We start from the raw sequence: 11,069 nt of genomic DNA, 5'->3' as shown, positions 1-11,069 counted from the left end.
AAACAGAACGGCAGCTGATTGTTAACAGCACATTAATACGTACAAAGATGAATGCACATGATTTCACTTTAGATTTATTAAAGCAAAGCCAACCAAACAGACATAATCATCTTATTCATGCTGAAGTGGTTTCAGGTGATACTCCAACTTATCAGGTACTTTTGACATAATAATATTAAGTCAGGTTTCAAAAAGCTTTGAAATCTTCCTATAGCACTTTAAGCTGCAGCCATTTTTACTGCTTTATTTAGTTATCACACAGGGAATCCGTCCACCACACAACTAAACACTCCTGATTGAGCTTTTAAAAAAAGTTGCACATATAAAATGTAATTTGCTTTTAAGCACACAGAGGACAGGCAAAGGCTTTAAGCAAACAAACTGAGAGCCATAAGCGGTATAAAAAAGGAACTTGCTTATTTTAAAGGCTTTTCATTAACTGGTTAGTATAAATCCTACAGTTCACTAAAAAGCTTCGAGTCTCCTTTTACTTTATCATAATTCACTACAATAATGAACAATAATGGTCAAATTCAGAGAGGGTTGTTTCCATTAAATGTACAGAAATCTTAGGTTTTACTACAAAAAACACATCCCAGCAAGAAAAGGTTTCATGAATGACTAAACTATATAAAAAAAAATACAACAAAAGAAAAACAGAAAACTGAAGACTTACTGAATACATGATCTGTAACTATATAGAACAGTACTGAACAGGCTCTTGTTACTCATTTGGATTCGGGTTGGCATCAGGATACTGCGACAGGTCAAAGGTGAGAACTTTGCTGATAACACAATCTCCTTGCTGTGAAATAGAGAACAAGAATCGCTTTAATTTCTTCAAGTAATCACTTAAATGTCATAGATACTCCAAAAATAAACGGTTTCTTTATTTCAGTCCTGCCAACTTGTTAAATAAAAACTCTATGGAGGGCAAAAATGCTCAGCAGAAAACTGATGAGGCTGGACATCCTGTTGCTGCAAATTACAATTAGCATTTGTTTTATATCGCGGCATCTAATTATGTGTGTGACTATTTATGAAATTAAGCCATTTTAATGTTCCCAGTCACTTCTGATTATCTGATTTATTTTGGGGGTTTTTTGAACAGCAAAATAAATCTAAAAAAATCACCATTTACAAAACATTTATGTATCACAACTTTTACTGTTATTGTTGAAAGAAATAATCGCATGTCATCCTAACATGGTCCAGTTCAAGTTACAATGCTAAATGTTACATAAACGTATCAAAGCGAGTCACAATTTCAAAGCTTAATGTTTTGGGGTTTTATCATATATCATATCTACAAAGTGTCAGTGTTGTAATGTTTGATGGTCAGTGAAAAGGGAAACCTACCTCTGGATAAACGCCTATAAGAGAGTCAGCCTTGGTGTAGAACTCCTCCTTCAGAGAAATGACAATAGCTTGGAAGTTTTGTACTGACTGGTCTTTGATGTAATTGGCCACCTTGAGAAGAAAGAATAGATATATATATTTTAATCACAAGCATCACTGATGAAAAGTCTGTGACAGTGAAATCTGAACGCACTTTGCCAATATTAGTGTTGTCCAGAGCGGCATCGATCTCATCCAGGACGAAGAACGGCGCTGGTTTGTAGCTGCAAGGACGCAGAAGAGATGTTAAAGACGTGGACAGAAATCTACTTTCATCCAGGTACCAAAAATATTTAAATATCACAAACACACCAAGCAGGATTCACCATGCTCGTTATTTAATAAAGATTAAAACGTCCGCTTGTGTTGCTTTTTTGTCAGACCTGTGGATAGCAAAAAGCAGAGCCAGGGCAGCAACCGTCTTCTCTCCTCCAGACAGGTTATCCATGGGTCTGAACCTTTTCCCTGGCGCCACACAGTTATAATTGATACCATCCAGATACGGTTCCTCTGGGTTTTCTGGACCCAGAAAAGCCTGCAAAACACCAAGAGTGATTCAGATCTCAGACTAACTAGTCACCAGCCAAAATAATTTTTTTTGTGCAGCACAATGAGTGGCATTAAATATTGTTGTCCTATTAAGAAAGATAATCAACCAGCAGGAAGTTAAGAGCTGGGTTGTCTCGTACTCTACAACAGTAAATGTGACTGATCAATAATAAAATCTTTACTGCATTGATTTTGCTCCAGTAAAAGCTAAAACACACCTGGGCGCTGCTGTTGCGTGACAGAGCTTTGTAGATCTCATCGATGTTGGTGGCCACAGAATCGAAGCAGGTATTAAAACGATCAAACCTCTCTTTCTTGATCTGCTCGAAGGCTTGCTTTGCCTTTTTGGCTCTCTTACGAGCGGCCTCAAACTCTGAAATCAAAAAGGTAAAATCATCAGAAAGAGTTCATTTTAGACCATTCTAGGGATCTCTTCCTCTGGTCTTGTCTCCACTTCGTCAACAATGATCATGTCCTCTCACCATCACTGGTCTCCTGGAACTTGTCCCTGACGCTCTCTAGTTTTTCCATGGCCTTCATGTTGGGAGCGCTGATCCTCTGCAGGATGCTCTGCTGCTCGTTCAGACGCTGCTGCAGTGTGTTTGTCTCCGCTTTTATCTCCTCTTCTGACAATGCATCCTATAGGAAATTACAGAGGTGCAATTGGCTTATTTTTTATTTTAATAACCGAAATATTACATGTATTTTATAAAAAATAAAAAAACACCTCTACACTATGGTTTGAAAAGTAGTAAGCTTCTAAAAGCTTAGCAGATAAAAGTGATTTACCCTGAGAAATCTATGCAACATTTTTTTCCAGAGTGGGAACTGCTTTAATATAAAATACAGGAAGTTCTTATGGTTTGAAAAGATGAATTTCTTGAATTATTTGGAGCATTTACCTTCAGATCTTCAGACAAGTTGCTGTAGTCGATTTCTATTAGAGCTTCTTTAGCCAGAACGCTGCTGGACGTCCTCTGACTGCTGGAGTCATCTGTCTGGGAGCTCCCCTACAACAACAAGAAATAACTTCAATTTCTTTTCGAGTCCTGATTAAAAAAAGCCGGTGCATAAAAGCAAACATCTTTGCCATGTCCTCGTACTTCTCCCTGGCTGATATCGTCCATGGTTCCAGAGCGAAGCGGCAGCCTGATGTCCTGCATCTTGCAGGCCTGCAGCAGGTTGTGGCGGTCACTGCGCTTCTGCTCCAGTTTGGTCTCGATAGCGGTGACCTCCTTCTGGAGCTGGGTCAGCTCTCTGGAAGGCAACAAACAGGCCAAATAGATTTAGAAAATACACACTAAAACATTTTATTTAATCTTGGTTTTAGTCAGCACTGACTTGTTAGCGCCTCCCAGTTTTTTGCGAATCTCCTCCATTTCGTGGTTTTTATCGTTGACTTCAGATTTCTTGGTGAGATGTTGGTTCTTCAGGTCCTGCAGCTGGGCCATCGTCTCATCAATGATTTTCATGTGCCTGTGCTCCTCCTAAGTAAAACCACCGATCACATTCGTCTTGATTTCAAGCTAAATATTAAACCATTAATGCTGACTTTGAATATATTTTTGGACCTTCTTAAGGCGCTCTATCTCAGCCTCATCTTTCTTAACAGTTTGCTCCCACATCATGACTTTCTCCTGGTCCTCCTTCAGCTGGTTCTTCTCATAGTCCACCTGGATTCCCAGGCGGGTCTTCTGGGTCTCAAACTCAAGACTGAAATTAAACAACAAGAGTCAAAAAAAAGCTTTGCTACCAGAGAAGTGACTTAAACTCTATACTGACCGCTTCTTTGCGATTTCATTCTGCCTCTTCACTTTCTCCTCCTCAAATTCTCGGATGTTTCTCACTCCGATCTCCTTACAGAATTCAACAAACACCTCGTCCTCCACCTACAAGACAAACTCAGCCGTTAAAACTACAGAGAATCGTATGTAAAGCCGGTTTTAAGCGAGCTGTGCGTTCAGTCAGTCTCACTAGGTTCATGCGGTCTCGGAGGTCAGTGATCTCTCGCTCACGGGACTGGATAATCCTCTTGATGTCATTGATGCGAGGGCCAAAATTTGCAAGTTCACTCTCAAGTTTAGATTTCTCCTGCAAACAAGAAATCAAACAAACAAACAAACAAAAAAACACTTTAAAACCAACAATCACTATTCAAAAATCCCAAAAGACAAAACAAGAGGCTCGGGGCGTACCTGCATGTTGAGGGAGAGGTGCCTGGTTTTGGTTTGCTCCAGGTCGCTCTGGGAGTATTTGAGTCTCATCTGCAGGCCGTGTGCCTGAGACTGCACCTGACGCAGTTCTGCCTCCTTCCTCTTTGCCTTCATTTGCTCCTGCAAAGAAAATCCAAAAGTGATTTATGCTAAAACAAACCGCAAGGTATAAATGAACTAAATAGGCAATCAAATTCTTGACTTCTTCTGAGTTGGTTACCTTTAGCTCCTCTGTAAGTTTTTCCTTCTTCTCCTTTAGTTTGTCCACCGCCTTCTCGTCCCAGCGTCTGGCCTTGGCCTTCAGGTCGCTGGCTCCTCCGGAGATGACTCCTGACTTCTGGAACAACGTGCCATCCAGGGCTACAGTCTGGACACAGGATAATAAAGACACATCAGCAAACTAACATCTTAAAATATCAACAGTTTTCTCATCCCAAACCAGGTTAATCACCTTGTGTCTGTAAGGCCCTCCGAAAGCGATCCTTCGTGCGTCCTCGACATTCTCACAAACCAGAGCGTTGCCGCAAGCGTACTGGAGGGCTTTTTTGATGTGTGGCGGCTCGTAGCGGATCACATCAATCACCAGCTTGGCCCCGCGCAGCTCTCTCAGCTTTTCATCTGTTGGTTTGACCTTAACGGAAAAAAGGTTTTCTGCTCATTGGGTGATCAATATGAATGATAATTACCCCCAAAATTGCTGCTAAATCAGCGTTCTCCAACTCCAGTTTTCAAGGGCTACTGTCCTGAAACTTTTAGATGCCCCCTGTTCTACACACCAGAATCATACTAACAGCTCATCATCAGCACTCAGACGAACCTGATAATATGCTGAAGAGATAATTCAGCCCATTCATTCAGGTGTGTTGGAACAGGGAGACATCTAAAAGTCGCAGGACAGTGTCAGTGAGAACTAGAGATCTCTGTTCTGAATCTTTGAAAATGTACTTATTTCTAGTCCAAAATAAAATCTTTATTTTCAGTACTTTCCATTCTAATTACTTTTTCCTTGAGGTGTTATCTGTAGTGTAATATTCACCTCAAGATAGTCAAGAGGAAGAAAGGTCTCAGGCTCTCCTCTCTGCTCCTTGATGTACTGAATGCAGTCTCGGCCGGTTTTCTCTGAGTCGACGATGATGGCGTCCATGTTCTTGCCCAACACTTTAGTAACAGCAATCTGATATTTCTTCTGAGTGGGCTGGCACAGGTCGATCAGGCGGCCGTACTGAAAACACAACAGCAGGTGGTTTTATTCAAATATGTTGTCCAATGTATTCAATGTTTTGGACAACATGGGTTGATTTTGTACATTAGTAACTTACCACAGATCCGGGGTAAAGTCTCTTGATGCTCTCCATGATTTCTGCCTTGCGCTGCTGTCGACTGTTCTCCTGTCTGTCGATCCTGGCATCTCCCAGCTGCTCCATCACCTGAAGCAAATGGAAGTGGTCAGTCCCATCCCGTCACGCTTTTCATGTCAATCCAGACCACACAAAATATTTATTAAATGGGAGAAGTGGAGTTTTGTTGTGGTTACTTGCACACACACAAAAAAGCTGTGCTCTATTCTGTGGAGTTGAAAATATTTCTGCTTTTATTCCTCTGGTTACATATGGGACTTTGGGAAAACGCACCACTGGTGTGGCTATCCATATAATTTTGTACATGGCTTGTTTTAAGGAATTGCAACTGACAAAGTTTAAAAAAATAATAAAAACAATAAAATAAAACCTGCTACATTAAGGAGAACTTGTGTATAGTTTTACTCATTTTTAATTACCGTATTTTCCGGACTATAGAGCGCATGTCACTATAAGCCGCATCTACAAAGTTTTTTTTAAAAACTGGAAACGTACATATACAAGCCGCACCAGACTATAAGCAGCTGATATCTCCGCCGCTCTCGTCCTTAATAAATCTGCTGGATTTATTAAGGACGCAGCCCTCCGTCTCCAACGCCGAACTATGGATTCGTTCACGCCGAGCTTACATGCAACGACTCTATTTCCCTCCTCTACTGCCAGATCGATAGTCCTCAACTTAAAAGCTGCATCATGAGAGTTTGAAGAAATTTCTCAGTTGTGCCTGCTGCTAGCATGTGCTTGTTCTAAATGAAAATTAGTGCTTTCTTCTTTGATTTCAAATTTTGGATTAATTTAGGTTAAAGCTAAAAAAAAACAATAAGCATCAGATCAGACAGGTAAACGTTGAGCTGGAAAAAATGTATTTGTATATAAACACATTTATATAAAACATCTTTTAGAAAAAATATGAAATAAGCACTCACATATTGTACAAAATATTATACTTCAGAAAGAAGCAACATTTTGCCCATCCCAATGAAAAATCAACAGTATTTCAAATCTGCCTAAATTGGCCGAGACCCAAAACATTTAAAGACACCAGTGAGAAACAGGCAGTACACACTGGCGTAATGATCCACTTTTACTTTTTGATGCAAGGTTCTTAGACGTACAGAGAAGAAAGCAGTTTTCTACAGTTAAGCTAAAGGAAGCCTGTAGTCAACCAAAAGAAAAAGATCAAAACATAACTTCAAAAAAAATACAGAAGATTAAAAATGTGAATATGTTCAATGAGTAAAGCCAACACTGCTCTGTCTTTTCTGTTTTAGTTACCTGATTAAGCTCCATGTTTATTTCATCAATCCTCCTCTTGGCCATCTCTACTTCCTCCGTCAGCTCCTCCTCCATGCGCTTCTGCTCATCAAGTGACTGTCTGAAGTTTAACAATATAGAAATGTGTGAGTGAAGGAGTAAAATAAATCATACTAACAGCTCAACGAAAAGCAGGAATCTGCTGAGAGAGAGAGAATATACCAGCGACTTACCTGCTGGTGGCGATGTAGTCCTCTAGCTTCTCAATACGCTTCTGGTTTTCTTCTATTTCACGAATCTTCTGCTTGATTTTTGCCTGAGAAATAACGAGACATTTGCAGAGTTGCATTAGTTCCTATGCAAATCTTTTTTATCCGAGATTAAAAAAAGCTATTGTCACTTCTTTTTTTTTTTTTTACCTCTGTCTCCACTTTCTTCCTCTCCTCCAAATCAAGGCGGTCCTGGTCAGCCTTCTGGTCCCGGTTGAACTTCTCCAGTTCCTGGGCCAGAGTGGCAGCACGCTTACTGGCCTCCTCCTTCAGGCGATGGTACTGCTTCACCTAGTGGGAAGGAGGAAAAGAGAGTCAAGCCGATTCTTTTTTTCCTGAAAGAAAATAATGAGATCAATAACCTTAGAAAACATGTGCAAATTTCTTTTAAGAATGAGGCGATTAAATAAGATGGAAGGGCAGAAATCATTTTTGTATTACATGTATTTAACCTGCTTCAAATGCTATAAAACGAATGTGAACAAACTTTTCATTTGCTAATGGCATCTACTGGTTTGACTGAAGTTTTATTGAATAAAAGGACTAAGGATAGCTTTAAATCAAGTCGGACCTGGTTTTCCTCCAGTGTGAGGTCCTGGCCCTGGCTCTGAGCCTCCTCCTCCATTCTTTCCTCAAACTCCTGCTTGGCCAACTCCACCGCTCTCATCTCCTTATCCAGCTCATCCATGTCAGCTTTGCGCTTCTTGTACATCTTCTGGGCGTTCTGATGAGATTTTTTCGCAGCTTCGAGCTTTTTGATTTTGTGTGCCGTGTTCTCTTTGGCCTTGATATACTGAGGCCTCTTTTGATTCAGCTCAGAGTCTTTTTCTCTGCAAATAGAATGAAAATAATTATTTTGCACTGAATATTTTAGGGGTCAGGATCCAAGCATGCACACCAGGAGGCTACCAGAACCACATGAGAACATACTTGATTTCTTTCTCGATGGTCTGCTGCTCCCTCATCAGCCTGCCCAACTCTTTCTTCTTGTCCTTCAGCTCCTCTTCAACGTGGTCCATCTTTTTACGGTCCTTATCAATTTCCTTATTCCGCTGGCCAAGCTCTTTGTTCAGTTTCTCGATCTCGACCTCATTGTGGTACAACTTGAAGAGCTGTAACTGTACACTGGCTCTGGCTACCTCGTCTTTAAGGCGTTGGTATCGCTCAGCCTGACAAGGACATCAAGAACAAGAGAGAAAATAATGTGATTAGCTTTGCAATCAATTTTTGTTTTTAGAACTTATTTAGGTTGAACTTTATGGCACATTTAGATTTGATTTGTAATAACAAAGGTGGTCTTGGAAGGAATGAAATATGCCAATCAGGCTTTCCTTAGTAGAAACATTTTTTGATTAATCATATGCAGATTTATTCACATTTTTTCTCGCAGCATTTTATTTGACACATAAAAGAAAAATCTGCTGTACGTCCTTAGAAGTAGTTCTGAACCCAACAGAAAATTAAGACATTCATTTGATTTTTACTCAACTCAAAAAATTCAGATTGAAAATAGCCGAAGTTATTACATTTTATGCATTTAATTTTCTATATTTGACCAGTTCAACCCTGATCAGTGAAAAGCAAAGGAAAACAGACCCATTTTGACCTCTAGTCAGCTGTTTGAGTGGTGTATCTCTATTTAAAATAATTACTTTCCAATGTCCTTGACAAGGCAGACAAGATTAGTCAGAATAAAAGCCATTCATTACAATTAGGAGAGGTAAAATACAATATTTAATTTTATAATTGAAAAAAAACAGAGTTTTATCTCTAAAACCTTACCCAATCAGGAACATAGAATGAAAATAACGTTCATAGGTCTTTTTGCCAAGAGCAAATTGTAGACCTGGTCTAAAGTTGAGATATTAAAATATAAAACTTTGAACAAAATTGAGACCATTCATCTCATTTTATTTCAAAGCGCTTACCTCCTCTTTCTCCTGCTTGGCTTCTTTGCGCTCCGCAGCAATGTTTTTCTTGCGGTGATAATTGAACTGTGTGTCTTCTTCTGCTTTCACCATCTCCTTCTTCCTGCGGTCATACTCTTGTGCCAACTCCCCGGAACGTGAGATCTCCTCAAACAGCGCCGTTCGCTCTTTGGGGTTCTTCATGGCAATGGACTCCACAGCCCCCTTTTGTGTAATACAACAAAACAAAAAACTCAGGTGAATAAAAGCAGTTGTCCAAAGAATGAAAGACAAAAATATGGTGTTAGCCAGGGATGAAACACTTAATCTAATTCACTTATAATCAAGTAATACCAAAAGTATGTTAGCTTTATACAAATGGTTTGCTACTGAAACACTGTGAAGGAAGAGATTCACTAAACACTTACCTGAAAGACAAGAAAGTTTCTGGCTTTGATCAGAATCCCAAGTTTTTCCAGCTCCTCGCTGTATTCAGGTAGCCCAACCACTTTATTGTTTATGCGGTACTCGGATGAGGCCCCTAAGACAAACCGTGTTCTTTAGTTACAAAGCAAACATGGTAGGAACAACACACATGTAGTTCTTATCAGAATTAGAACTGGCTGACTAGACAATATTTGTCATGTTGTTCAAACAGTCATATGTAATGACAAAAAGCTGTTTCTTTACTATAAATAATTCCAACAGACGGTATATCTTCTCAATTTGTACATAACGACTTCTTACCAATAATGACCCGTGTGAAGGAACGCTCCTCTCCGTTATCCTCTTGGTACACCATGCTGACAAATGCTCTGTTGGCAGCTGGCTTCCCCACAGGAGCTCCATGGATTAGATCCTTCAAAGTCTTGACACGCAGGTTACTCGTCTTTTCTGCCAACACAAAGCTGATGGCATCCATGAGGTTGGATTTACCTGCAAAGAAATGCATTGAAATTGTAAGTTCTGTTTCCACACCCTAAATGGATTTCCTTTTGCTTCTCTTGTTTTCATTCATATTAATGCATCACAAAGTTAAAATCTTTCATAGCTGCCATTTTTGTCAGACCTTGCTTGTATCTGAGGCTATCCAAAAAAATGCATTTGTTTGGAAAGATTTCTACACAGAATTGGTGGGGAGTAGTTTATAGGACAAGTAATGACATATGTAAAAGGCCCATAAGCTTTATATTTTATAAACGGTTTATTGTGTTTATTATTAAATGTGTAACACACCTAGAAAGTCCCAAGAAATACAAAAGTAAAATGTATAGAAGAATTATCATCTCAACCTAACATAAAGCTGTATTGTTTTCTGACTAAGCAAAATATGCAATTTGTCCAGGAAATACTGTCATACTCAAGATAAAACAAATATTTCACAACTTTTTGTAAATCTCAGCATTTTAGTAACATTCACAAAACTAAAGTGCATTAGAGTGTTCCATTTAACACCCTAATGCACCAACATGCCAGCCGACAAGCTGTTAAACAGATAACTACAACAATAATGAAGTGCAAAAATATTTAGTACCCGTATTACAAAATATACGCTCCAATGTTAGTAAAGTGTGTTACAATAAACCATACCTAACTGCTACAAGAATAAACAGCACAACGAGATGACACCGTGTTTACCGTTAGCCAATGGTAGCAAACAGTTTACATTTTGCCTTAGCTCTCCATCATAACATACCCGATCCATTGGGTCCGATAATTGCCGTAAACTTGTGAAAGGGTCCGATGATTTGTCGTCCCTTGTACGATTTGAAGTTTTCTATCTCTATGAGTTTTAAGTAGCCCATTTTCCTTGTTAATGAGCTTATATTTGGATGAAAATCTGCACGGACAATGTTAAAACCGTTAGCTAATAATGCTAGCAGCCAGTCTGCAGCGAGCAACTTGTCTAACACAAACGATCTGAACTTGTAAATGAATGAACGCTCCTGCTCAACATGTAGCTCACTTGCACATAGGTTACATTATGAAGTACACGCAAAGTCTCTAACATAAAAACCGCGTAGAAAATCCTTGTCAAATTAAATCGGAACACTTGTAACAACAGAGCGCCATTTTACAATCCAACAGGAAAAGCTTAAGCGCGCGAGACTCGAAACCTCG

At 39.5% G+C, this 11,069-nt stretch overlaps 1 protein-coding gene across 1 annotated transcript; it reads right to left on the bottom strand.

The window, feature by feature from the left end:
- Positions 1–56: 56 nt before the first annotated feature.
- On the bottom strand, positions 57–11,054 carry smc1a (structural maintenance of chromosomes 1A). Its single transcript, XM_032574212.1, has 26 exons — positions 10,645–11,054; positions 9,696–9,884; positions 9,377–9,489; positions 8,970–9,173; positions 7,972–8,210; positions 7,613–7,871; positions 7,192–7,332; positions 7,006–7,088; positions 6,794–6,893; positions 5,480–5,587; positions 5,197–5,382; positions 4,612–4,791; positions 4,381–4,527; positions 4,143–4,280; positions 3,922–4,038; positions 3,730–3,836; positions 3,519–3,660; positions 3,289–3,434; positions 3,051–3,204; positions 2,850–2,957; positions 2,430–2,586; positions 2,166–2,320; positions 1,782–1,933; positions 1,553–1,622; positions 1,360–1,470; positions 57–805 (listed from the first exon to the last, which is right to left on the bottom strand). Exons 1-26 carry the CDS (start codon positions 10,751–10,753, stop codon positions 725–727), a joined length of 3,696 nt encoding a protein of 1,231 aa, XP_032430103.1. The 5' UTR covers positions 10,754–11,054; the 3' UTR covers positions 57–724.
- Between the last annotated feature and the right edge of the window lie 15 nt (positions 11,055–11,069).

Source organism: Xiphophorus hellerii, chromosome 1, assembly GCF_003331165.1.
Source record: "Xiphophorus hellerii strain 12219 chromosome 1, Xiphophorus_hellerii-4.1, whole genome shotgun sequence".
NCBI classification, from domain to species: Eukaryota; Metazoa; Chordata; class Actinopteri; order Cyprinodontiformes; family Poeciliidae; genus Xiphophorus; species Xiphophorus hellerii.
This window is presented reverse-complemented; position numbering and strand designations above follow the sequence as displayed.

What these genes read in the sequence shown, in the direction of transcription:
- smc1a (XM_032574212.1), bottom strand. Translation starts at nt 10,753, where the DNA reads ATGGGCTACTTAAAACTCATAGAGATAGAAAACTTCAAATCGTACAAG. An exon ending in GTTCCAGGAGACCAGTGATG is followed by an intron (nt 2,321 to 2,429) that starts GTGAGAGGACAT and finishes TTTTGATTTCAG; the next exon opens with AGTTTGAGGCCGCTCGTAAG. An exon ending in ACAACACTAATATTGGCAAA is followed by an intron (nt 1,471 to 1,552) that starts GTGCGTTCAGAT and finishes TTTCTTCTCAAG; the next exon opens with GTGGCCAATTACATCAAAGA.